Raw genomic sequence first — 27822 nt, 5'->3', positions numbered from 1 at the left:
TCTGGCTACACATCTGTGCAATAACAATCAAAATTTACAACAGTATATAGTATTGATTTTCTAATCTTACAATCGTGATATTGTATATAATAAACCTATGTAAGAACTGACATTCATTAGCACTAGATAAAATAGTTGGATCTATAGTTTGCGACTCATAGCCTTATGTGATTCCAACTAGTGTAATTAGCGAGATAATCGTGATAATTTAATAACCGCGATCCAGTTCATTATACGTGGTGAGAACACCGCCGGCATAAATTTCAATATAAGGGAAAAGAAGCAAGCGAGGACGGTGCTATTGCATTCCAATCTTGCTCGCTATCTTCTCTTCTGCATCGGGCTAGCCGTAGTCGGAACAGAATAATGGACGGCGCCCTATGGGGAGATCCAGCAGAAGTCTCTGCTCACGCTTTCCCAGCAAGCTTCAAGGAAGGAGGGACCCTTAGGGCGAGCGCGGCACCTGCAGGTATTCGCCGCGGAGTGCACCTACAGGGAATGGGAAAGTGCCTCAGCAACAGGTGGCGGAGGATCCTGAACGGAGGAAGTGTGTGCTTGCTTGAGCTCGGCCGCTCCTCACCCGGGAGAAAGGTTCGAGGCTCCCTTCCCCGGCTGCGGAAAAGCAGAAGAAAACTCGTGGATTTGGGAGTTAGGGAAGGGCGGGCTGAGGTTTATTTAGAGGCTCCGGGCAGTGGGAGGAGACGCTATGGCCTGGATCTGGCAGTGGCAATTTCAAGCGCTTTTGATCGGCCTCACCTCGACAGGTGAGTCGACAAGGGGGAGAGAAGCTGGTAGCTGAACAGAACCGAGTAACCTCGATTTTTTTCTCTTGCTTTTAGCTAGTAAATTGACCCCCCTCCCCGCTACTTTTTGCCGCCTTACCTGGTTCTTCCCCGCTTGCCTTTTATTTGTTTTTAACCAATTTCCTCCTCAGACAGCCTGGAGGCTGAGCAATTGATCAACCGTATTCAGATATTTCTCAACTCTTTTAAATTATTTAAACTTTCCTTGAAAGAAGGAAATGTTTGCTGATGTAAAATCTCAATTTGGGGGCTGGAAGAGGTTTGGCTAGGAACTAGAGATCTGGTTAATGTCACTTCCCTATATTTCAGTTGTCAACTTGCATGTATGTAGAAATTTGTATGTAGTACATACATACATGTAGAAGTTTTGTCCAAGTGAAAATTGTTAGAAATTCACATATAGTATTTTTTCTTTAGATGAAAATTGTGACTTAACTGAATGCATAACTTTAGATTGACAGAAATACTGTATGCGATGCATGCTGTTTATTTTGTCTTCACTATTATTGCACCTGGGTGATTTTTTCTTTTCTCTCGAGGACAATACAGCAGTTTGTTAAAGGTAAACTCTGGGCTTACCCTCATAGTGAAATAACTAAAGTCACATACTCTCCCAATGTACATGCATCAATTTTATATTTCCTGTTTTTCACAAATTCTTGCTTTACACATATTTGCAAACACAGCATGTAAAGGAGTTTGTATAAGACATAGTTTAAAAGTTTGGTGGTGGCTAATGTGACTAGAATATGTTTCAAGGTATTGTGCTTTACCAAGTGATAGGAAAACAAAGTAAGGTCAGTTCCAAAGATTATGTACTTTTTTCCATACTGAGAGGAATATCAGAATGGAAGAGCTGTGGAAAATGACTTTCTGACCATTATCTTGTTAGATCACTGACAGTGGAGGACTAACAATTACAGTTTTTTCAGAATTGCTATAGAGATCTTTTGCTCAATAGTGTTTTATAATATCACCAAGACAGAACTACTGTGATATAAAATCTATGTTGATAATTTGTTACCATAGCAATGGTTAAATAATACAGTAAGTTCTATAAATCACTAAATAAAAGTAGTCTATAGATGGACTTCGATCTCAGCCTAAAGAGAGAGTCACTATATTCTTTCAAGGATATTCTTTACGGAATTGACTTCTTAGATCATATATGGAGGCCTGAGGTTCCTCAGACGTTATACAATTATGTCTTCCACTAGCTGTAGTTCCAATAGAGAAGAATGCAGGTAGATCAACAGTGTCTAGAAAGGGAATATGTTCTATTTTGGTACTGTTTTTCAAATCATGTTCCAGTCTACAATAATAATATACAGAGCTCTCTTCATAATAAGTTTTTTTTAAGCCCCACCTTGAAAAATATTTTTCCCAATTTGTTAAAACTTCCCTGGAGGTATAATACTTAGATTATTTGCTCTCCAAATGTAATGGATTCAGTAATGTGCAAAGACTAAGTTATTGAGGTCTGCAGATGTTCCAGTTCAACAGCTGTAATAGCCACTCCATTGGAAAAGGGCAGTGTAGCCCATAGTGGAAGTATTCTACGTAACTGAGAAATTGCTTTAATACCTCTCATATAGAATTACTTTACATTCTGTTTGGAATTCAAAGGAACAAAACTGCTGAAATAAAATGAAATGCTCTTTCTACTCTTTGTAGTCAGTTACTACTTGAGTTATTCCACATAAGGCAGCATATGTTTATGTTATGTTATCACAAGTACTGTGATAGCTTTCATACTGGAATATTTATTTTATGTTATCTTGTATACCTAAGTGATAGAGAGTTCACAGGATTAAGCTAAGATAATAGGTATATCTAATATAACTCTATAAGCATTCATAATTTATTTTACTTGAAAAAATATATAAAACCACCCAATTCATACTTAATGACTCTAGGCACTGTGGATCAATACTTTCAAGATCTTTTAAGACATTGCAAGTTTAAAGCTTTCCCTTTTCAGTGTGCCCCAAGAATAATACACGTTACACCTCTGTTCTGCATGCATTGGTTATGAGTTTGCTTTGGGATCCAATTCAAGGTGCTCATTTTGACCTTTAAAAGTGCTAGTTTTGACCTTCCTGGCCTAGGTTATTTGAGGGACTGCCTCTGGCTGATCGCATCTGCCTGCCCCATCAGGTCTGGCAGAAAAGGCATATTGCAAGTCCCATCTGCTAGCAAATCACATTTGGTGATCCCAGGAGGCAGGCCTTCTCTGCTACAGTGCCCACCTTATGGTATCTTTCCCCCTCCCCAAATAAGCTTAGCTGCTTCCCTTAAAACATTCTACAAGTCTCAAGACCTGGCTATGTTATCAGGCTTTGGGAGGGGAGGTGTCCCAGGAACCAGGGAGATTTTGCAATGACTTCCCTTACGCATTTGTAGCAAAAAATCTATAGGGGGAGATCAAGTGTTGATTTCAAAGATGCAACAGCTATTGCAATGTTGCTGTTAATTTTTTTGTCAGTAATGTTGTAGGAGATGACCAGGCTGAGCCTGAGGGTGGGGTCAAATGCATCATCAGTCTGGAATGAAAGAAATCTATATCCAACCCAGTTTGAAGCCCTTTGACTCTTACATAGCACCAATTAGCCTCCACCATTAGTAGATCAGATTCTTGTGTATAGGTAGAGTGAAATAAATTTGTAGTACTTTTGAATCCTATCCTGGTTCCTGATTTCTTGAACTTGACAAATATTTGGAAAAAAAACACTTGAAGCATCTTTTTTTGCAGACACTAAAACTGACTTCACTTCCACTTTCTCTTCTTCACATCTCTTTCCTAGTCTGCAACTATAATATTCAATTAATAACCCAGAGTACAATGTGATGTTTGTGTTTGTACCTGTATAGGTTGTTTCTCTGTTCTCGTGACAGTGCCAGATACTGAGCGATACACCACTTTATTTGCATCTGTGACTCTCCGATGTGACTATAGTACTTCAGCACCACTGCAGGATGTAGTTGTTACTTGGCGCTATAAATCTTTTTGCAAGGATCCCATTCTTGATTACTATACTATTGGTGAGTACTTCTGCTAAGGATCAGCCAAGGATTACTACGTAGCATGATATAAGGAAGGAAATAGATTTTCCCCCCCATGCACAAAATCCCCAAATAGTTCCCCTGAAATATATGCATCAACAAACTGCTCAAAGAAAAAGATCTGAGCTCAAAAATGAGGAAGGAACATCAAAAAGAAATGACAGAATTTGAAATGTCTCTAAAATCAACTATTTACTAGGCTGCTTATTTGAATATGATATGATTAAAACATGCATGGCAAATTAGATGCAACATTTCAAAGAAATAGCTCCAATTCAGTGGTGGGAAAAATGGTAGAACACATCTATAAAATTTACTCCAGTATTCAACTTCGTCAATAATTGACCAAATAGAGAACATAATAATAAATGTTGAAAATGTTATGAAACAGAAGAAACAGTCTACTGTAATGTGGTATATATGTAGAAAATCCCCTAAGAACAGATAGTCCTTGACTTACAAAGTTCATTTAGTGACTGTTCAAAGTTATTGATGGCACTGAAAGAGGTGACTTAATGACCATTTTTCACAATTTTGGCTTTTGCAGCATCCCCATGGTCATGTGATCAAAATTTAGTTGCATGGCAATTGGTTCATATTTATGATCATTGCTGTATCCCAAGATCATGTGATCACCTTTTGTGATCTTCTGGCAAGCAAAGTCAGTGGGGAAGCCAAAGTCACTTAACAACTGTATTATTAACTTGCCAACTGCAGTGATTCACACAACTATGACAAGAAAGGTCATAAAATGGGGCAAAACTCAATAAATGTCTCACGTAACAGAAATCTGGGCTCAATTGTGGTCGTAAGTCGAGGACTACCTGTATTGGGGAGGAAAAAAAAATGAAACACATAACATTTATTAAGATACATTGCTTACACCTGTAAGGATAAACTTTGGACAACATTGGAAGAAAAACAGTATGGCAATATCAGATTGGGAACTTAATTTTGGAGAATATGCAACAACGATGGAATTAACATCAAATATACATAACAAAATTTTAACTAAATTTAAGCAACAATAAATTACATATATTATGCTGCATGGTAAATACACTGCTCAAAAAAATAAAGGGAACACAAAAATAAGACATCCTAGATCTGAATGCATAGGAACTGAGAAGTGGTCTGTGGTCACCACCTGCAGAACCACTCCTTTATTGGGGATGTCTTGCTACCTGCCTATGCTTTCCACCTGTTGTCTATTCCATTTGCACAACAGCATGTGAAATTGATTGTCAATCAGTGTTGCTACCTAAGTGGACAGTTTGATTTCACAGAAGTGTGATTGACTTGGAGTTACATTGTGTTGTTTAAGTGTTCCCTTTATTTTTTTGAGCAGTGTATATTTAGAGTATGGTTTCTAATGCCAACATTTACTGTAAATCATCTGAAATACAAAGGCAAAGGTCAGAAGTTAACTGTTTATATTTCTTTAAGGGTGGTTTATTATCTTTTTAAACATTTAGATACAACAGAGTGGAAATTTTGCTATTAAGCTCAAAAATTTATACTAGTTTTTAGATCAATAAAACAATGTAATGCACCCTACTTGTATCTTTTATTAATTGAGCAGTTGTATAACTTCAGTAATTATCTCTTTATTCATATATTTTTTTGAAAATGCTTTAGGAGTTCTACTCCCCTCCCCGCCTGAAAAGAAATCTATTCCAAATGTAAAACACAAGCAGAGGAGAAGAGTTTCAGTTTCAGTTTTATTTTCACAGTTGAGCTAAGCCACGCCCAGGCTCTATGCTCACACAACAAATACAGCTTCAGTTTCCAAACAGCCCTCAACTCTCTCACACACTGATAGGACACTAGCCAGATGAATACCGATAGATGCTGGTAGGCAGAGGCACATTTTTCCCCCTTATTTTCCTCCCCCAAAACTAAGCTCGATCACATAGTTTCGTAGCAAAGCACAAGTATAGAGCTAGTAAAATAATAAGCACAAAGTACTGTTGATGCACAATTTAAAATGGGGAAATGAATATATGTTTCTATATGCTGTATTATTGCTAAATAAAGTTTTAGCTGTTAAAAAAATAGCCACTTCCCTGGAACTCCACCTTTAGTGTCTAGCCAGATTTTGGTAATACAAGACAGATTGCTCTTCTCCAGAATGAGATTTTGAATGAGGGAAGCTTTATCATAAACCAACCTGATATTAAGCAGCAGCAGCCTAAAGCCGTGGCTACCAAGAATCTAATGACTTGGAGTTGAGAACAGGGAGTAAAAGGTAGAAGCATACAAGACACCAAGAGTACCTTCCTTCTGAGCAGTCTATGCACTCCTCCTCCCTGTCTCCCACTGTATCTGGGTCTGCTTTCCATATCCAGGATGCTGCTTTCCACACCCAGTAAATCACTGCCCTCCAAGCTCTGCCAGCCCACATACAAGATAAAGGATCCCATCTCCATCTAAAATTTCCAAGTCAGAGTTACGAGAGCTGTACAAGTAATGAATTAAATTAAAATGAAACTAATTGTTTATTATTACTTAGCATTGTAATGGTCATTTTTTATTTCTGTTAAAAAGCCTACTAGGCCCGTCATTTTCCATTCCCATTTATTGACAGATCCCAAGAACTTGGCCTTTATTCAGTTACTGATGTGGTTATCATTACATACTGTTCTACAACGAATTTGCTTGTTTGTGGTTTGATATGCTCTGTGAACCCATCAATTGTTTACTAAAACATGCTTCAAATGTATGGCTTATATGACATAGACTTATTTTGTTATACAGGTTTGCCAATTCTTGATCCATTTTTGCCTACCAACAAGTTTGGCACACCAGTTGTTTACATCTGCTTATTTCATTTGTCTTCTGCCTTTTTTCCACCAATGGGATATGGTTAGGATTACCAATCATTGGTTATCTGTTTTCTTTAAAAATATATATATGTACTTATACCATCATTACAATAAGGATTTTGTGCCAACTGCTTAATTCTCAATGAACAAAAATATTTTGGAAGTGAGAAGTTTTTTGGAAGTGAGATTTTAATGCTAGTGTGGTCAGAAAAGGAACAAGAGGCAGTTTGTTGTCTTTTCTAAATCTGTTGTAAATATTAGAACTTGGTACAATCAAACCTAAAAATCAAACCTAAAAAACCCTAAATAACATAAAGTACTTCTACAAGAAGTTTTGTTACTTAATTTTATCCTATTTTTCTACTGTTTCTACTATTAAAGGAAGTTATACAAAAGTGCAAAGAGAGTGGGGCAATTGGTTCCCAAATAGTATAAATAATTTGACATTTTATTTACAGCCTATCAGGCAAGCTTAGACCTTGGCCAGGATCCTTCCAATGACTGCAATGACAACCAACGGGAAGTGCGCATTGTTGCTCAGAAAAGAGGTCAGAGTGAACCAGTGTTGGGTGTTGATTACAGGCAGCGAAAGATCACAATTCAGAATAGTAAGTGATCTTTGGATATGTTAGCAGTCTCAAAAATCCCTATTATAGTCTAAAAATTATGTATTATTATGTAGAACAGTATGCTTTTGACACTCCTTCTTTTTAATGTTTTATGCAATCCTCATTTAATTCTGTCTTCATGCCATGATATATACTGTAGGGCACCAGATCAAAATAAGATGTTTAAATGATTGTTACCAGTAAGAATTTACCAGATTAGTGTTTATGTAGCTTGGAATTTTTCAGCACTATTTTAGGTACATTGTACAATAAATTTTCTTCAGGATTTTTTTTTTTGTCCATTCTGATTCAGCCTTCAAACCTCCAAACATTCTAAGCAGAGTGACGGGTCCTTAAAATAGGCCAAAACAATTAATCCTAGGCTACTAATGTGATTACGCCCCCAATTCAATTAAGTATTAATGCCCAAGGTAAATGGGTATTGAAAATGATGGTACACATTTTATTTTCTGTGAAGAGTATCACTGGGTCATCACTGTTGATTGTGATGGCTCAGGAAAACAGAAGAATCTATGGCAGTGTGCAGCATCCATGGATGGCTGTTGCGGACCACAGCATCTGATAATCACAACTGATGTGTGCAATGTGGGTTGGGGCACCTGTCTATAGACACTCATACTCTGAGAATAGAATAGAATAGAATAGAATAGAATAGAATAGAATAGAATAGAATAGAATAGAATAGAATAGAATAGAACAAAATTCAATTCAAAATTAATGCAAATTAGCACAGTGTAATAAGCCTCCAATTGCACTGAGCACTACTCAGGGTTACAGTTGCTGACATTTTATTGCTGAAAATAATTACTTTGTTATTCAGAAATTTAGATCATTGCCTGAAACCAACATTGGCGAGGCTTCATTATGTTGTTTTTCATTTTATAGGAGCAGATCTTGTAATTAATGAGGTGATGTGGTGGGACCATGGAGTCTACTATTGTACTGTTGAAGCTCCAGGAGACACAACTGGTGATCCAGACAAAGAAATCAAGCTCATTGTTTTGAGTATGTAGCATCATTTGGGGGGGATCAAATTGTAGGATATTTTTTTTCTTTTTTGATGCCAACCATGGTGTTTTGGGGTAAATAATGGAAATAACACAAGAATTGTACATGATCATCAAGATGCATGCTATTAAATTCAGCTAGAAATTCCTGATGAATACAGCTGGATTGCAGGATTTGATTAACTGTGGATGTGTGGATTAACTGTGGATTAACTAGATATGTTTTTTTTTTAAATCACATCTTATCCCTGTGAGAGGTATGTGTCTTCTTCATTGTTAGGTTCTCTACCAGAGGCCTGGGAACTTGAGAGTTCTTAGTCATTCCTAGCACTCCACTCTTCTGGACAAACAGCTCTGATGTTGTTTCTGTGATCTGTTCAAGCCATTCTCCCAGCCTAGGACACAGCTCCAAGTGTTCCTTGCACTACTGAGATCACTTTGGCATTTACGTTCCACATCCTCTCTATTTGCTCCTTCAGGTCTTGTGCTTCTCCAGTTTCTCATACTCCTTCCTGATGTTGCTGTTACTTGGCACTGCTACATATATCACCACTGCTGTCCTCTGGCCCTTGTCTAGTATCATAATGTCTGATTAATTGGTTTGGTACCAAGGTTGGTACTGAGTCTGACCAATAGGCCACAGAATCTTAATCCACAACTTTCTGTGGAATCTCACATCTGGACATGGGATATTCTAGCCCATATATGTGCAGATGTTCCTTTATATAATACCAATTACCGTACTTGTTTGTGCCATTCAATGTATGTTGCTCCTGCCTGCATCTTATACCTTGGCACTGTGTGTTGCACTGTCTCTCTTGTCTGTTTGGACATTCTGGATCTTGGGTCCTAACTAGCATGGAATAGCCCTGATTCTACAGATCTAATGCTTAGTGCTTGTTTTGAGTTGCTATGACAATGCCATCTTTTAGATCAGTCACTGGTAGGATTTTCTAATGTCAATCCTCTTGACTATCTGTCAATGATACATTCCATGCCATGGCTTAATCTTCCTCCCATGTCTGCTACTACTTCAGGCACTTTTTCAGCAGTTTATTTTTGGGCGCCTTCTTACTGATGGACTCCTGGATGTTCAGAGATCTATGATTACTTTAAGTTTCTAATGTTGTCTTATTTGGCTGGGCTTAGCTCTTGTGGTATTAACCGCTACTGCATTCTTTCGAGGTCATCGATGTGATTCTCTGTATCTGTCCATGATTTCAACCTTTGTTTTAGTGGATTAATGCAAATGTATATTGCTTTTTGGATACTTTGGACCAATATCATCTGGCTCTTCCATGAGCATTACTTATAACAAGGCATTACAATAGAAAATATAATGACAGGGCTGAAATATCTAATTAATCCTGGAAGGAAATGTTTTAAAATCATATTAGTTGCAGTAAAGTATCATAACAAACAATGGTTCAGGATATTTTAATGGAACCTTAGGTGAACACCTTCAAATTTGGTTAATCAAACCAGCTAATTTTAATAATACTAAACTGTATATAATTGAAGAAAGGAATCGATTTCATTCTTTTCCTTACAACCACACAAAGATGTGGATGAACTGAGATTTGAATCATTCTGTCTGAATGTAAGCACTTGATATGAAAGTTAACATCATGAAAAATTGGGAACATTTTCTCTCAGACTGCGAGATGAGGTACCTAGGAATGGAGAAAACAAAGAATACTGAATCATAATTTGGGGGGTGTGTGTCTTTTTCTTGATACAGATTGGCTTACAGTACTCTTCATCATCCTTGGAGCCCTCCTCCTCTTCATGCTGATTGGAATATGCTGGTGTCAGTTCTGCCCACAGCATTGCTGTTGCCATGTACGCTGTGCCTGCTGTCCAACTCGCTGCTGCTGCAATGAAAAAGGTAATCCAGAATCCTTATAAACATAATGCATAAAAGAGGCATGCAAAATGTAGGTTGCTTCCATATGTTCTTCAATGACTTCAGGAGGTCGGAACCAAAGGAAATACAACAATACAATCATGCCAAGAAGGTACGTTTTTCCAGATTTAGTGTCCCTCATTGTTTCAATTGGCCAGTTGTTTTCTATTTTAAAAAATATTTAGAACACACGTGTGTTTTAAAAAAGGTTCCCACATACAAATACTAGTAACAGTAAACTTCATGTAATTGAAGTTCAGCCACTGCAGAAAAGACTTTCATTTCTGTGGCCACCAGTCTAAATCAGGCAGTAATATGAGGAGCAGCTTTGCCAATTTTAAAGTATAGACAAGTATCATGAATTTTAGTACCTTCATCCCTATGCCTTGTAACCATGTTTTGTTTGCCGTGTATATGCCATTTGTAGATCTAGTCAAAGCTTTGTCTGCTGTGAGGCAGCTTTTTGAAATAATGGTTTGCTTTGTAAAAAAAAAAACTTGCTTGGTGGTGAGTGTTTGTAGTATTAACATAGATGTAATGCAACAGTTGTCCTCCCATATGGTGTGGATACTCTAAGAACTTCAGAAGTAATGGTTACCAAGGCCTCAGAAATTCTGTAACACTTCCTTCAATTCTTAAACATATAGAACAGCTTTTTTTTTTTTAGCCTTTCTACCTGGGAGGAATCCTTGAAATAATGTTCAGGCTTCAGAAAACATCCAAATAAAAGTTGCAAAAAAACTGAAAAACTTCACAATAGAATTCACTTCTAAACAATCCATATTTTACACTGTTTGCATTGGCTGAATTGCAATACATAAAAATTATCACCACTGCGAGCAGTAGCATTGTGTAACAAAGTTCGAAAAATGATTTTTTGTGGGGGAGGATTTCATAATCTCTCATGGTACCCCAATCAATATGTCCTAGAACTCCGGACTGTATTTTCTGCAGTTCCTTTCCTCAATTATGATTGAGGCCTAACCATAATTGCTTTGTTCCTTCGATTAGACAGATTCCCCATGAAAAGGAATGTAAGGAGCTTTGGCTGGAATGCAAAAGCTGAAAGACCTCTTACTTTCGTATTGATAAAGTGAACATTTTATCATGTATCTTAAATGTGTCTTAAATCTACAGGTAATTCTTGACTTACACAAGTCAGTTAAGCCCAAATTTTTCACTGCTAAGTAAGACAGTTAAGTGAATTGCATCCCATTTTATGACCTATTTTCCCACTGTTGCTGAGCAAATCCCTGCAGTTGTTAAGTGAATCATGCAGTTGTTAAGCAAATCTGGCTTCTCCTTTTAACTTTGCTTGTTGGAAGCCAGCTGGAAAGGTTACAAATGGTAATCACATGACTCCAGAACAGTGCAACTGTCATAAAAAATATGCCAATTGCCAAGCACCTGAATTTTGATCATGTGACCATGGGGATGGTATAATGGTTTTAAGTGTGAAACCACTTATAAGTCACTTTTTTCAGTGCCATTGTAACTTTGAATGGTTATTAAACAAATGGCTGTAAGTCAAGGACTATCCATACTTTAAAATAAGTGAGAAGGAACATTACCCTTGAAGTGCAATGATTTATTATTGTAACTCTGCAAAATACAAAACTATTCAATCAACTTGACAGTTCTGTGAGGAGCATTTAAATTCAGGAATAATATCAATTTTATTTTTCTGTTCTCTAGTCCTGGAACGGCACCACTTTGTGAAACAAGCTCAGCAACTTCTTCCGTGGATGACACACCACTCCCAGTCATCTTCATACCAATTAAACCCACTTTTGCAGAGAGGTAGGAGCCCCAAGGGATGCTGTCCCTTTGTTGAAGCACTTTGTTTTTCACTTGATTTAGAGTGTTTCCTCTATGACATTATAATACTTCTTTTCCCAGAGGCACAAGAGTACAGTGATGGAAAATTTATGGGCAGTAATGGGATTTTTTTTTTATCATTTGAAGCTGTTTGTCCATGGAGATCAGATATTATTAAATGTTCAGTTTACTATCTGGGACAGATTACAGTATATCTACTGTCTTGAGTATTGGCTTTCTTTTTCATGAACTAAATTTCTAACTTTTATGACTATCACACTTGAATATAACCAGAAAATATCCTGCCATTGGCTTTTTACAGCAGTGTTAAGTACATTTTTTAGAAACTTTGATTCCTAGGCATAGACATGATTAAGTAGCACAATGCTGAATCAATTGAGAGAAGCTACCCTTTTCAGTTTGTGTTACAAAAGTGCCTTGTGTTGCAAAGATCCTTTGTGCTCTGTGCAAAGGTAACTTTTTAAGTGCATTGTATTCAGGAGCATGCTATCTATCAAAACCAGAGAAAGATTATTTGATCATTAAGATATTTATAGCTTGGCTTTCTATCCAAAGGCACTCGGTGTAGCTAAAAATTAATTTAAACATTTTATATTATGTTTTCTATCATTTATGTTCTTTAGATGTATCTCTCCAAAGCAGCCAACCATTAATGCCTCAATTTGCCCAAGCGCCCTCTAGCAACAAGATATTGGATCATCTTGAATCTGAGATCAGGAACCTTAATCTATCTCAGCCTATGCTACCTTCACATCATGTTGGAAGCAGCCAGCATCCTAGCATTCTCTCTTCTCTGGGCTCAGAGATTGTGGAACGCAGAGTAATCCAGTTGCCTCCTATCATTGAGCGTATCCCATCCTCTCAGAGATCTAGCAGTTCATCACGACCAGGGAGGTCTACACATATTCCAAGACCTCGGAGAAGCACAAATGAAAACCAGAGAAAGGAGAGGAGACGGAGGCGTCGTTCATCTTTGGATGATGATTCTCCTTCCAGCTATGATCAGGAACTGTGGGATAGGCATAGAAATCCCAGAAATGAATCACAAAGATATGGCAGCCATCATGGTAGATACTGGCGTTCCACAACAGATGTAGTACCCACCTCGCATGGCAGAAATAGTTATGATTCCCATCTTGAGACAAGAAGAGATTATTCTGGACAACAACACTCCGAGAGAAAAAATCAAAATTCACAACGACGAACATATCAACATGACAATAACTTTGCTCACCGGGATCAACGACGACGGCATCGCAGCTATTCTCCACCATCCTCCTGGGAGTCATGGAGTTCCTCTGAAGAACAGGACTATTCCCGGAAAAACAATAGGCCTCAATGTCGTCAGCCTAATTCCCCAGACTGGCAGTACGAAAAACCACCTAGTTATTGTTCTGTTGAAGTTACCCCAACCAAGAATAAGAAACTCAGAAAGTCAACAGAACCATCGGTAAATTGTGATATGATGGCATTTATGATTACTTGAATTATTCTGTCCTGAAACATACCTGCTGGTCTGTAACAGAGATAGGAAATAGAAAATGGGTTACAGAGGGAAGGTGGTGCTTCATAGGGGAGATGCGGCCACCAGGAGTCACAACTACAGTGTCCAACAAGGTGTTGTTGTTTGATAGAAGGGATCCAGGGCATATCCTCTCTACTAGATCTGGTGGGGCAAACAAGAACAGTGAAAGAAAGGTTGTGATTCAAATAGCCTGGCCCTATGCCATATAGAGCTTTATAAGTAATAACCAGCACCTTCACAAGAACTGGCAATGCCTGCCATATTGTAAATCTCTATAATGTGTTCCACCCAAATTAAAGAGAAGCTCTTCAGTGCTGTCAGCTTCCTTGCATGCTCAAAATTCAGTAACTATTAAATAGCATCCTTCACGCCAATATGCTAAGGATTGGATGGCTTCAAATCACATGTAAAATGTACTTTAAATTAATCATCCTAAAATGATGAAGTGCATTATAAATGGCTGTTGACTTGTCATCTTTCCTGGCCTCTTACTAATAGCAGTTTTCTTTTTTTCTTCTAGGAAAAAGGCAGTTCTCGCAGTGGGATGAGTGTCGTCATTTAACTTCTTCACTCTGCTACTGTATGAAATGAGATTTTGGTGGCTGCCTGAACACGCAGATTTTCATTCTGGCCTTTATTATTATTCACTAAATGCAGCAGTCAGTAACAGGTTTATTTCTCTATCACCATCAGACTACTTTCTTGTATTAAAAGTTTTTAATCATTTTTGCACTTTAAAAAATGCAGTAAGATTTTTTTATTTTACAAAACAAATACTGAAAGATTACGTAGATGATTTCCTTATCTGGATCTTGAGGTCTTACCTGGTTCTTAATACTCTTACCGGTATTAAGAATACCAAGCTGCAACTGTTCATTAATTGGTGGAGTCATTTCTGTTACTCCAAAAGATAACAATTTTAATCTTGGGTAATGAACTACAGAATTCAGTCTTGCTTTATTACACATATTGTGTAATAGGATTTTATTTTTTTTAAATTGAGTCAGGAAGTTTTCTAGAAAATTTTGAGTCAGAAAACTTTCAGATACTAGTGCGTATATCTAGTATCCATAGTTTGCACACATCTTTGTGCTACATTATTTGATGTCGACAAAAATGTAGCCTAATTTGTGAGGTTTGAACATCCAAAGAAACAAGTTGATAAGTGAATTGCTGTAATGTTGGGCAGTAGGCAATAAAAATAGCACACCAGTGTGCCTCTAATACATCAAGAAAAGCAGCTAGGATGTCTCTAATGAATCTTAAAGCATGTCCAGTCACATTTAGACTGAATCAGTCTAAGACAGAACCATTCAGAACTGCTCAAACTACTTTTGCCATTAGGAAATAAGGTATAAAGTAAAATACTGCTGGGTGTAATTGTTGGAGTGATGCTGTTCAACTTTGGTATTAATGATTTACATGAGAAATTGTGAATGATTATGAGTTTTTTAAATGATACAAACTAGGTGAGAATTACTAATAAGCTTAAAGAGAAAATGCAAAATGATTTGTATAGGTAATGTAAAGCTAGAAAACAGACAATTATAGAATGAAACTAAATGATGGCAAATGCAAAGTTACTCATGAAACAAATCAAACGCACAAGTGTAAGATAAATGATACTGAGCTTGATTGTAATACTTGTGAAAAAGATCAAGGAATAGTATTGATTAAAATCTAATTGTGAGTCACCAGTATGATTAAGTTGCAAAATAAGCAATTTGATGTTAAATTCCATTAAGTACTGTTTCCAAATTAGGATATTTACTCATTTTGTTGCATTGTACTGCTCAGACTCTGTCTTGATTACTATGTTCAGTTTGGGCCCTATGCTTCACAAAAAGATTCAGAAAACCAAAGAAGGACAGTGAGGAAGATAAGTTGTCTAGAAACTAAGTCTTTATAAAGAGGGGATGAGGAGACTACTGCACCCGGAGTACGTGAGTTTGATTAATAATCTGCCTTCAGGATCTTTGTATCCATCATGCTTCCTCTGATATCGCTACCTTCTCTAGATTGAGCAGGAAAGTCAACAAAAGGTTCATATTTTACACTTGAATGGTAGTAGAATTGTTTATGAAGTCAGGGGTCTTGATAAAGCATGATTTCTGATTGTGTGGAAGCCGCTAATCACAGTAAAGCTTATGATAGGGAGGTTAAATACGGGTGAATTAGAAAACATATGAGGCCCCATCCTCCTTCCATTAATTTATCTTAATTATAGATTTAACATCACTATGTAGGGATTATGGTGGCGCTGTGGTTAGAGTGCTGTAGGCTAGTTCTGCTGGCTGCCGGCCACCTGCAATTTGGCAGTTCGAATCTCATCAGGCTCAAGGTTGACTCAGCCTTCCATCCTTCTGAGGTGGGTAAAATGAGGACTCGGACTGTTGGGGGCAATATGCTGACTCTGTAAACTGCTTAGAGAGGGCTATAAAGCACTGTAAAGTGATATATAAATCTAAGTGCTATTGCTATTATGAACAGATGTACAGCATTGTAACATTGTGCACTGTGGAAATTAGCTTCTATCATTTGTCAATTTCAACACAGCCATATTTGAAAGGAGGATTAAATAAACTGTTTGAAATATGGTGTCTGGAAGGCTTATATTAGTGGGGCCTAGCGTTGAGTAGTTTTGCAGGTGGATTTTTAATGCACTTTTTAATGGATGAGACAATGTTCATTATGCGTCCACTACAAGGGAACTCTGGTCCTGTTGTGGCATGTTCTTGGTGAATGCACTGGGAGTATGTGTCAGCCAGGAAAGAAAGACTGATGTGTGACAGTGCGTGAGACAGTGCTATCACACCATGGGGATATTTTCACTAATTTCACCAATGTCTTGCTGGCCCCTTGTCATCCCAGTGGCTTGAGGTTCCTGTACAGATTGTCAAGATGTGTCCATAATTATTGCAACCGGTGTTATCCTTTCCTCTCAATTTTGGTGAGCAGAATGGGCCTACCAGAAGAATGTTGGTGGCCATGAGTTACCATGAGATTTTTTTTTAATCTAGTTGGAAGCTTCTACAAATGGTAATCTAAAGCACTAGTACACATGTTCTTTTGTAGTGGGAGCTAATAGGGTTAAGGGTCTGTTTCTAATCAACTTGAAGCTATCCTGGTCTCCCGATATTTGAACCAGGTTGCTGTTACAGCTATATCTGATTTGTCAACTACTTTCAACATTGTATTTCCATCTTTCGCTTTCTATGATGTGGAGTCCCTCAGCATGATCTGTGTTTTTATGCAAAGACCAGGGAGTAGAAAGAAAGTGGATGGTGAATGGGAATGGATGGGTGTGGACAACGCTGAGTGTCTGAGTACAAGAACAATTATTGTGGTTATTAAGAGTTGTGGGTGTTTGTATGTGCTTTATTACCTTGGAGAAGGTGATGAGATTGGGACAGGAGACTGCAGTTCCATCAAGCTCATGACAGGGCAGGAAGCAGAGGACTGGCTGGAGATGATGGGACCAGTCGTTAAGATCTTCCTATATTCCAGCCCTCAGTATTCATTCCCAAGACCTGTAACAAACTGTAGATGTAATCTTGAGGACCAGGAGAAGATCCGCAAAGAAGACAAGTCAGATAAAAGTAATTTGAGTCAAAAGCAGAAATATAACTTGAAAAATCTTAAAAATTAAATTGAGGAGGCGATTTCAGATTTTCACGTTTCTGATACTAATAAAAATATTAGTACACATGACTAATTTCCTAGTCCCTGGGGCCACAAAGGATCTAATAAACTGGTCTACACTTGAAGGGGCTGACAAGATTAGGTTATCAGACCCTTGATTTTCCTAGCATCTAGCTGTTACTGTTAAACACCAGGGTGCTACGTAATAAGACTTGATGATTTGATTGTGAATGAGACTTGCACACACCTTCCCCAACAATAGGCTATTGCTCTGGCCATCTCCACCATTCTAGGACTTTGCAAGGTGATGTTGCCACATAAAAACTCAGTCTTTTATACTCAGTCTGTTAATATTTCAATTTAAACAAAAGTCTCATAGTCCATAAAATAACATACCACCTTTGCCTTCGAGACATTATTGAAATCGTTGGGAAGAAGTACTGTTTTAGTGTGGTTGCTCCTTTTATAGTCACTACAGCAAAGCTCCTAGCTCCCTGGCAGGACTCCCTCCAAGATATGCTGCTCACCATAACTTGTGGTCCTGGCAGTTGAAAGTCCTCTTGCCTGCTTTTAATAGTTGCCAGTCTACAGATAGTGCCTTTGCTTCATCTGTAGGCCATTTGCCTTTATTTTTCCCACTATGCACACCTCTTATTAGCTTATGCTTTTATAAGTTCAAAAGACTGGGTGGAGTTAAGCTTTTGCTGTATGTCCTTGAAAACACCAGGGTTTGGCTCAATTAGCCAGGCAGCTGGAACACTGATTTGAATGCCTGAATGCCTGGGAGTGCAGATCTGAATGAATGAATGAATGAATGAATGAATGAATGAATGAATGCCTAGGGGAAGGAGGGAGATGGCTTGTCTTCGTGTCTGCATCTGCTTTTCAAACAAGCAGATAGCAACCCCAGTTCATTCCCTCACATGTCTGAAGTCACCCAGCTGGCTTTCCTGACTAAGGGAAAGCTAGAGTTCAGAGTCCCCTGGTTTCTAGGTAAGCACCTTAACAAGCTACAACAAACTATGTTTCTATGTATAATCAAGACATGAATGAGCCTGGAAGCGGGGGAGGGAGGTGTTCTCTTTTTGGAAATATTTGCAACTGTCCCAGTTCTTGAGCTCTCAGCAAGTTTCGATACCTTAGACCAGTGGTTCCCAGCCTTTCTGGCTGTGCAGATGGGCAGTGGTGGCGGGGAGGGAGAGGATAGTTTCACACGGGAGCCTGCTGATTATTCAAGTAGAGCTTTGCGTGCATGGCCGCCACTTGCACAACCAAGTTCCCCACAGGCTGCGGACCAGTACCAGTCCGCAAACCAGGGGTTGGGGACTGCTGCCTTAGACCACCAGTTGCATTTCCCCTTTGATTAGTATGCAGTTGGAGGAACAAAGTGACAACTCTGACCTGTAAGGCATTTCACAAATCCATTGAGCGTGTCAGTTGTGTCCATACCCAGACTAGGAGGCCCTTAATACAGTCACATGCTTTGTTACTTCATGGCTGAATTGTTATACTGCATTCTACATGGGACTGCAACTGGTGCAGAATGCGGCAGCATAGGCAGCTACAGTCACATCACTGCGTATCTATAAAATCTCTTTTACCATTTGCATTGGTTACTCGTAGGTTTTCAGGTGCGATTCAAGTATTGGGTATCACACATAAAACCTTTCATGGCATCAGGCCTGGTTGTCTGAGGGACTATCTATGGTTGCTGTTGCTGTCTATTCAATGTGATCTAAGAGTGTTGGCTATTCAGTGTGATCTAAGAGTGTTGGCATGCTGTGGGTCCCATCAATTAAGCAGTGCCACCTGATGGAACCCAGAACTGGGTCATCTCTATTGTAGCACCTGCCCTGTGGAATGATACCACCCATAGATCCCACCTTGCTCTTATTTAAGCAATCGAATTAAAACAGAGCTCATCTCCCAAGCAGAGGTCTAGAGTGGATGGTGGAGCCACCTAGTGCTGTAATGATATATCCAATAAATCCAATAAATAAAGAAGTAATTAAATACTTAGCATAATTGATTTTTGATACTTTTTAATACTTTTCCACCAGTATTTTGGGAATATTTTTGCATAACAAAATGTTACTGTGTAATTTAAATCATTTGTTCAGAACTTTGGTACAAAATAAAAATAAAAATCTGGAAACGTGTCATTTTGTTTTCTCCCCCTAAAATATTTTATGCCAGCAAATAAGGTTTTCTTTAGATTGTTGGTACTTCTATCTGTGAATAGATCAGTGGTGGGATTCAACTATTTTCACCACCGGTTCTGTGGGCGTGGCTTGGAGGGCGTGCTTTGCACGCGCATGCGCAGAGGGTTTGATAGTGACCTACAATCCTGCACTTTCCCTGTGAGTTCAACAGCTGACGCGTGGCAATACGCTGTACTGCGCGAAGCAGCTGAGTTTCAAATTCAGAGCCAGGGCAGGCCCAGGAGCTGATTGTCAGAGCAAACCAATTCACTCACAGAGGATCCTCGGAGCTACCGGTTCAGCCGAATCAGGGCGAACCAGTAGAATACCACCCCCTGGAATAGATCTATTTTGGCCACATGAAGACAAGACAAGAATTGAAATGATGAGTTTCTGGTATAGAAATAGTGCCTCTCTGCAACATCTGACATGGTTAGTCATAAGTCAGATTGTCATAAGTGCCATGGAAGCACTAGTTCATTAGCATTGAAGTTGTTGGTATACATTGACCTAAAAGTCACTAGAATAATTCCTGCTCCTATTATCAAGGAGACAGCGTGTCAGTGATGGGAGCAGAACAGGCAAGTGAGGAAAAGAAAACCTTATCACAACACTTGAATGCAGGGTTAGGAGTGTGACTGTCTTTTCCATTCCCAAACAGTGAAGTGTAACTTGAGCTCACCATCTGTGGTGAATCCAGTGAACGCTACACAGCATTTGTACATCATCAGCCACCTGGTGCTCATCAGTGGTTCTGAAAATAATATAATAGCTATGGCTCTATTTTTGGCAATTATCTCCTTTGGATATGATGAGGAAGGGCTTTCTATTCTACAAATGTGCCAACGCTCTTCTTTTCCATTAGCCCATCTTTGAGTTTCCTCTTGCTTCATAAGCACTGAAATAGGCACGGAGCAATGTTATAGCCTTTGAGCTTACCAGTTAAGAGGCACATGCCCCATGTATATGCTCTGTTGTGGGCTGCAAAAGATTACTGGTGGGGGAGGGGGCTTGACTATAGGTCTTAAGTCACAAAAGTGAAACTGGCCCAGCTTGTTCATATGCCCCTATTTATCTTATAAATCAGTGGTCCCCAAAGTGGCTTTTTAGACACTGGTCCAGAGAGGGTGTGATTTCACATGCTGCCTGCATCTCGTGGATGGGGCTTTGCTTGTTTGTGCAGCCCGGTTTCTGATATGTGGCGGACTGGTGTCTGTCTACAGACCAGGGATTGGGGATCCCTATTATAAATAGAACATTACTATTTAATGATGGATCACTTCAGAGTGAATAAGGTACAGCACTACATCTTCACATTAAGATTTTTTTCATGAGTGAATTGAATCCTGAATATCTACAGTATAATTTGAGATAAGGACTGGGCTATTCCTTCCTACTTCTCTTGCAGTAGAGATAATTAATGATTCACAGATTCTCTGTAGAATTGTTTGTAAAATTCTTGTGCTGGGAAACAATTCTACAGAGAATCTGTGAATCATTAATTATCTCTACTGCAAGAGAACTAGGAAAGAATAGCCCAGTCCTTATCTCCATATAAAACAAATACTACAAATGAACTATACACTCAATGTTAATATGTACTGAATTTCTTTGGCATATACATAGTCTAATAATTGATAGTGCTGGACTGCAAGACACCTTCAAAACAACATCTGCTTGAGCAATTATTAACTATGTAAAATAGTACATTAATAAAAAGTTTCAAATTCAATTTAACTGAAATACAATTTTATGTTTTACACAATTTGTTGTTCAATTGCATATTATATAAAGCTCACATTATGTCATTATTAGCAAACTGATATGTTAAGGAAATGTAAAATAAAGCTAACAAAATCATGTTCTAATAATGTCTATGAAACGTATTTGGATTAGGTTTTGAAACAATTATCTGCTATAAAGTAACCTAGATATGAAACAGTTTTAGAGCACATTAAAATTACTTAAATGGAAGTTACTATCTTGTACATATAATTATTTTCTGTCCACTGCACAAGAATTATATTTCAGCTATTAAATCTTTTCATTCATGGGTAATGAAGAGTATATTTGGAAAAGCAGCTATTTGGCATTTTAGAAAAGTTGATAGTGCTGCTCAGAATGACAATTGAAAATTTCCATGTGCCTTGGGAATATTTATAAGCAAGGGTACATTTTGATGATAGCTTCTAAACTCCTGCTGCTCAATTTGGCAGTTATCTTCAGGTAAAGGCATCAATGAGTCTACCAGGAGACATTTCAGAAGCTTGTTGTGTTTTAATAACACTTAGCATTTAAACTTATATACTGCTCCGAAGGGCTCTACAGCACCTTCTGAGCAGTTTACAATGTCAGCATACGCCCGCTAACAATCTTGTTCCTCATTTTACCGACTTCAGAAGGATGGAAGGCTGAGTCAACCTTGAACCAGTCAGGATCAAACTCCTGGCTGCTTGCAGAGTTAGCCTGCAATACGGCATTCTAACCACCACGGCTCATAGGCCGTGTTTTTTTTGTCTAGTTTTTATCAGTTGTTCTAAGCTACCGAGGATTACTAGAATAGGGGACCATACTTCATGTGGGTTGGAGTGCTTGAAAACAATCTTGGATTAGATGGGGGGGGATTGTAATCTACTGAATCAGTTCTTATATAATGCAGTTTCACATAATTCCGTAAAGCCTACAGTCTACCCCTCTCCCACCCGGCAATTCTGAACTTGAGGAAAATGAGATATTATTCACTATATCAATCTTACAAAGGCAAATCTACATCACTGAAATAAGCTCCAATTTATGTCATCTCAAATCTGCACATGCCTTTATGGAAAATGGCATAGAAAACTACATCTTAGGAGTTGCTTTAGGGTGTTTTTTTTTTCAAAGATAAACTTCCAATAACTTTATTAAATTGAGGGTTTTTTTGGCATCTTATCAAGCCCAACAGTGCTTTTGTTAAGGTTTAACTAACTCTGTCTATTGTGAAAGAGCTGGTGTGAAACAAACGAAGACTTGGGTGCAACTATTTTGGGACTGAAAGACAGCTGTTATTTCAGAATCAGAAGTAACAGCAGCCAGTGAAGAGGTAGGTGATAATTCTAGCTGTGAGCAAATGGAATCTATCAAATGAGTAAAGAAAGAAATTTATTTTGTTGACAATGGGTGGGAAGGGGAGAACAGAATGGTAACAATCATCCCAAATACTCTGAATTATTATGTATATCCTAAAATGTAGCACTTAAATTAAAACAAGGAAGATGTAGTTTCAGATAATTTTTCAATCCTAGACATAGTTATTGTTATGCAATTTCAAGCCAACGATTGTTCTCTAAAACACCTTACTTATTTGCTAGTATATTTCAAAATATATATATGACACAGGTAATTTAACCGCAGCATGATTTTCTGTCGTATCTATTATTTCACAGTGCTGCAGTCAGTATTATGGGAGTTCTCACTCCTTAAAATAATGTAGTAGTTGGGGAATCATTATAGAAGTTGGGAAGTAATGGGCTCAACATCAGTAACTGTGAGAGGAATCCAGGATTTTTAGAGGACAACCATTTAAGTATGAGCCAAGCAGTGTGCTACAGCTGCCAAAAAAGCCAATACAAACCTAGGCTGCACCAAAAAGGGATAATATCAAGTTCCTGTGAAGTATTAGTACCACTATATACTTCCCTGGTAAGCCCACTTTTGGAGGAGAAATTTCCAGACTGAGAATAATTAATCAGTGGAATGGCTTACTTCAGAAGTTGTGGATGTTCCATCACCGGAGGCTTTTAAGGAGAGATTGGACAGCTATTTGTCTGGAATGGTATTGGGGCTCCAGCTTGGGCAGGAGGTTGGATTAGAAGACCTCCTTCCAATTCTGTATTAAAAATAAAAATAAAAAAATAGATGGGATGCCTCTGTAATTTGCATTATATCCGTCCTCCTCAATACTGTATATGTTTAAAGAACATTATTTCCTATACTCTAGCAGACTTTATAGACAATCTTAAGCCTAGGCAGCATAGAGCATAATGGGATTTTCTTGCTGGGTAACAATGTATAAGACTTTGAACAAACTGGAAGCTCATTTTCCTTCAATATATGACTGTAATGTATATCAGCAGCACCTAGAGAAATACCTAGTTCCAATATACATTGTGAAGAAACAGAATCCATCAATGGATATGATTTGAACAGTGGGGACATAACACAAAATTATACTGTCTTATTTCAGTAAAGTACTGGCTTCTATGTTTCCTATGGTTGTATCATGCTATTACGTTATTCTTATGAAATAGCCAAGCAATACTTCTTTTTCCAGAATCCTGCAAAACTATTTGTCAGCCTCTACCAAAACAGTGATCGAAACTATGCTCCAGCTCAAGCCTTTATCTCTTGCTCTTATCCTTTTACTTGCACACATGATGACTGGTAAGATCTGGGGGCCTTCCGTGCATAGTTGTTTTGCTTGCTGAATCTTGCTTGCCTCAGCTTCCAGTTAAAGTTAAGTCCTAGTATTAAGTGCGGAATGTATGTGATTTATTATTGTTGCTATACCTAGTTACTGATGAACTAAATAAGGTTCAGACACTTTTCAGAAAAAGATTTTAAAAAATAACAGTTGGAAGGGAACTTGGAGATCTAGTCCAACTCACTGCTCAAGCAGGATGACCAGCATCAATATTGTGTATTGCATTCATCAAGAAATAGCTTAAATTTTGTTCTAGCAATAGGACTAGCCATGTGATTAAATATTTTAAAAATCAACGTATCCAGATATTATCATACAGTCATGATACTGGAAGGAACACTTAGGTCATTAAGTGTTCTCTTCCTTGCCTGTGCAAGAATCCAAATTAAAGAATCTCCAACAGATGATCATCTACTTTACATAAACATACCCAGATAAGAAAAGTCATCATATATCTAGCTGCTACTCTGGCAAATTAACATTACTATTAGAAATTGCTGTGCCATTCAGTGAATATTTGTATTTCCTGCATTTTGGAATGAATTGATATTATTCTGCCATCAGGTATTTGAAGAATACTATTGTAACCCTCATTATTCCTTTACTTCCTCTGCTAAATATTACCAATTGTTTCTGTTTCCCTTCATAAAGATGTAGTTTGTAGTTCCTTGATCATTCTTATTGACCTCTTTAAACCTGATCCATTTTCAGCATCCCTGAAAAGGATTTAATCCCCCAAAATACAGGAATAAGAAAAATATATTTGTGGAAAAATACATAGTAGCTAACATTACAATGCAGATAATCGATGTTGGAAAAGATCAATTAAAGTGCTGATCCAATCTGGGAATTCAGCAACTACAACCAAATGAAACAAGAAAATATATAAAAGTCAAAAGTCCACATTCTGGACAAATAATGTGGACTTGAAAAAGGGGTAAAAGAGGCCATCTATGTTAACATTGAATAGCCCTCTCTCAACAAAGGGGAATATGATACCACCTATCTCCTATATACAACACAGTCCTTTCACAGTTCCAAGAGGATTCCAACCTTTTTGCACTCTTGATTTAGGTGATCTTGAGGGCAAAGATAAACCCCCAAGTAGCCTCAATGGCTCTCAGAAAGAGTGCTAATGACCAGATGATTGCAAAGAAATATAAACCTTCCATTCCCCTTCACACACACCATTCAGCCAGAACTGAAGAAACTTTTGGATGAGGAACAAAATATTTTCCTCAAGGAAAAAACAAAGTCAAGTTGTCTTTTGAAAAAAGCACTTTGAGACATGGATGAATGACAATCTCCACGGACGTTTAAAAGTAAAAATAAGGATTCTGCAGACCACAAGATGGCACCAATCTGCTACAAAATAAAAGGAGATTTCCTATAAAGACACTAGAACAGGATCCAAAATTAGTACATTATCTGAAAATTCTTAATAAAAAATATTTTCCTTAAATTGTATCAAAAATTTAAAGACAATTTATATTACACAGAGAAAATTTAAATAAATAAATAAAATTGCTAAAAAAGAGTTCCTCACTACAATGTTTGTTCCTGTTCCAGTAGAAAATAGACAATCAATGAAGAGAAACTCCACCTGTTCCAACTAATACCTGGGGAAAAAATTCCTGGAAATTCCACTTTAATCCAATATTGGAGGAAAACAAAGTACTGTAGCTCTTTCCTTCTGTACACCTTGGCAGGCAGCTTTGCCTCTGGTTTTCACTGCAACAAAGCTCTAGGAGGATTTGGGGAATTTGACTGTATCTGTCTGTGAAATGTTGGTGTTAAAAAGTGACTTACGACAGTTCTTGCATTTATGACTGCCCTTATGTCACATGATCAAAATTTAGGCACTGTGCAACCAGCATGTATTTATATAAGATGTAGCATCCCAGAGTCATGTGATTGCCATTTGTGACTTTCTCTGGGGGGCGGGTTTCCAGCAAGCAAAGTCAAAGGGAGAAACCAGATTCATTTAACAACCATGTGGTTTGCTTAATGACTCATAGGTAAAAAGGTTGCAAAAGCAGTCATGACTCATTTGTAAAATCAGGCATGATTCATTTAACAATCGCATCACTTCGCAACAGAGGTTCCAACTGCAATTGCAGTTTTAATTTTAATTTTTTTCTTTTCCAGAAACTGAAGCCAAAGCCATCTCAAAGAGGCATGTTCGTCGTGATTGGCTGATTATTCCTGATACAATTGCATTCAATATATATTCATTAGTAAATGAAGTATCACCTGAAGCAGCTGAGTATTTGTTTAAGGCTGTCCAAACACCAGTTATTCTTGAAATAAGGTATGTCATGTCAGGTGATCGCCATCCACAGCTTGCTAGGTCATTTGTGAAGGTGCATGAATTGGTATGAAAGGAAAGAATGAGAGTAAAGGTGTTAACAAGGCATTAAACCATTTGGCAGAGAGATCACCTTGTCATAGGTGGTGGACACTGAAAAGCCATAAGTGACAGATGCTGATGACATGTTATGGCTGTCACAGAGCCCGATGGGTGGTTTTTTTTTGTTTTTTTTTGCCTGTAGTCCAAAGATGTGATAAAATGTGTCCTTTTCTCAATACTGAAACATTATTGAAATAAAACTCACCTGATTGATTTCTACACATAGGACTATGGGTGGAGCTATACTGACCTTAATTCATGCAGCAAATGGTTTTCAATGCCCCTCTTATTAATCCATTACTTTTCTTAGCAGATATCCACACATCCCCCAAACTGTGGCTTGAAGATACTTCACAAACCATTATTTAAGCTTCCATTATCATGATGCAACCTTTATCTCATTTCCATCCAAGGCTACCTAACTTTGATTTATCTGAACGAATATAAATATGTTTTTCGTCTTTTCCCAACACAAAACTTGTTATTTTCCCAATGGATACCACTTTGGTAGTGACCATGGCAAGGATGTAGTAGGAGAATGGGATGTCCCACCTTCCATTGACTCCTATTTCTGCAACATCATAACCACCTGTTCCCAATCACCAGGCTCTCCCACCATCCCTTGCAATTTGGTCTGTGCTGTTATAGAAACAACTACAGGTTGGAGGAAAAGCAGCAGCTGCAACAGGAAGGTTGCCACTACTACGGTAGTACATGCCTAGGAGCAATAATAGACTTCAATATTACTGTTGATCTTCTTTTAACCTGGTTGCTGCTACACTTCCATATTTCAGAGTCCTTTCCTTGTTTAGATTCCAATGTGCTGCTCAAGTCAGCCAAAGGAGAAATAGATCATTTAAATTAGCACATCAGGAGGGCACTAGACAATGGAAGTCTATTGGGCAGGGTAGTTTTAGAACATTTCTCAAACTCTCTAACATATGTATCTCTTTATGGCAGGAACTTCCTGATAAAAGAAACAACTAAGCTCAGTGTAATGGCTGAACAACTGGGAGACAAATTATCTGGATTATGGAAAGACTTGAAAGAATCAACACAATAACACCTATATGAATCTTGTGAAGTATATCCTTGTGTTTTTGTGCATACAACAGATCTTTAAAAAATCAGTACTACAAAGGGAAATCTTTGTGAAGGACGCTGGTAAATAAATAAGCTCCATTCAGCAAGAATAAATTATAAAGCTGCTTTCTTTATAACAAATGTTACTTGCTTCTGCTATTGGAAATAATCACAATACAACACTTAACTCATTTCATTAATACTTGATTCCTGTGTTTGTTTGTGTGCTTACCCATCTTTTACAGTTATGGCAAACATTTCATACATTTGAATGATTGTGGTTCATGAAAGCTTATCCCTAATGCTAAACAAATCTGTCAGCTTTAAGATATTATCAATCTTTTGTTGGCTTTGTTGCAAATGAACAAATGGCTAGCCCTCAGGAAATGTAAAGGAAAACAGGCAGTGCCTAGTTCCTAGCTAGCAT

At 38.0% G+C, this 27822-nt stretch overlaps 2 protein-coding genes and 1 long non-coding RNA gene across 3 annotated transcripts; 2 read left to right on the top strand and 1 right to left on the bottom strand.

Moving 5' to 3' along the window:
• The first annotated feature begins 447 nt into the window (after positions 1–447).
• ILDR1 (immunoglobulin like domain containing receptor 1) lies at positions 448–16194 on the top strand. The gene is made up of 8 exons (XM_026681779.2): positions 448–764; positions 3675–3845; positions 7150–7299; positions 8206–8325; positions 10069–10215; positions 11929–12033; positions 12696–13522; positions 14118–16194. The coding sequence occupies exons 1-8, from the start codon at positions 707–709 to the stop codon at positions 14157–14159; spliced, it is 1620 nt and encodes a 539-aa protein (XP_026537564.1). The 5' UTR covers positions 448–706; the 3' UTR covers positions 14160–16194.
• Positions 10096–13708, bottom strand: LOC148130425 (uncharacterized). Its single transcript, XR_015749778.1, has 2 exons — positions 13581–13708; positions 10096–10201 (listed from the first exon to the last, which is right to left on the bottom strand). It is a non-coding gene; the product is annotated as an uncharacterized LOC148130425 (long non-coding RNA).
• Positions 16195–22491: 6297 nt separating the features above from the next.
• On the top strand, positions 22492–27595 carry LOC113421413 (apovitellenin-1-like). Its single transcript, XM_026681783.2, has 4 exons — positions 22492–22522; positions 23753–23862; positions 26051–26213; positions 27273–27595. Exons 2-4 carry the CDS (start codon positions 23802–23804, stop codon positions 27373–27375), a joined length of 327 nt encoding a protein of 108 aa, XP_026537568.1. The 5' UTR covers positions 22492–22522; positions 23753–23801; the 3' UTR covers positions 27376–27595.
• The last annotated feature ends 227 nt before the right edge of the window (positions 27596–27822 follow it).

The sequence above is a fragment of the Notechis scutatus genome, chromosome 5, assembly GCF_049901735.1.
Source record: "Notechis scutatus isolate UNSWTSFEM ecotype Mainland chromosome 5, rNotScu1.2, whole genome shotgun sequence".
In the NCBI taxonomy this organism is placed as follows: Eukaryota; Metazoa; Chordata; class Lepidosauria; order Squamata; family Elapidae; genus Notechis; species Notechis scutatus.
The sequence above is the reverse complement of the archived record's forward strand: the minus strand, read 5'-3'. Positions and strand labels throughout refer to the sequence as shown.

Bases quoted from the DNA above. Each gene is read 5' to 3' on its own strand.
- ILDR1 (XM_026681779.2), top strand. From the start codon at position 707: ATGGCCTGGATCTGGCAGTGGCAATTTCAAGCGCTTTTGATCGGCCTC. The intron at 7,300-8,205 runs GTAAGTGATCTT...TTCATTTTATAG, and splicing joins AAAGATCACAATTCAGAATA to GAGCAGATCTTGTAATTAAT. The intron at 8,326-10,068 runs GTATGTAGCATC...TTCTTGATACAG, and splicing joins AATCAAGCTCATTGTTTTGA to ATTGGCTTACAGTACTCTTC.
- LOC113421413 (XM_026681783.2), top strand. From the start codon at position 23,802: ATGCTCCAGCTCAAGCCTTTATCTCTTGCTCTTATCCTTTTACTTGCA. The intron at 23,863-26,050 runs GTAAGATCTGGG...TTTCTTTTCCAG, and splicing joins ACTTGCACACATGATGACTG to AAACTGAAGCCAAAGCCATC. The intron at 26,214-27,272 runs GTATGTCATGTC...TCTTTATGGCAG, and splicing joins CCAGTTATTCTTGAAATAAG to GAACTTCCTGATAAAAGAAA.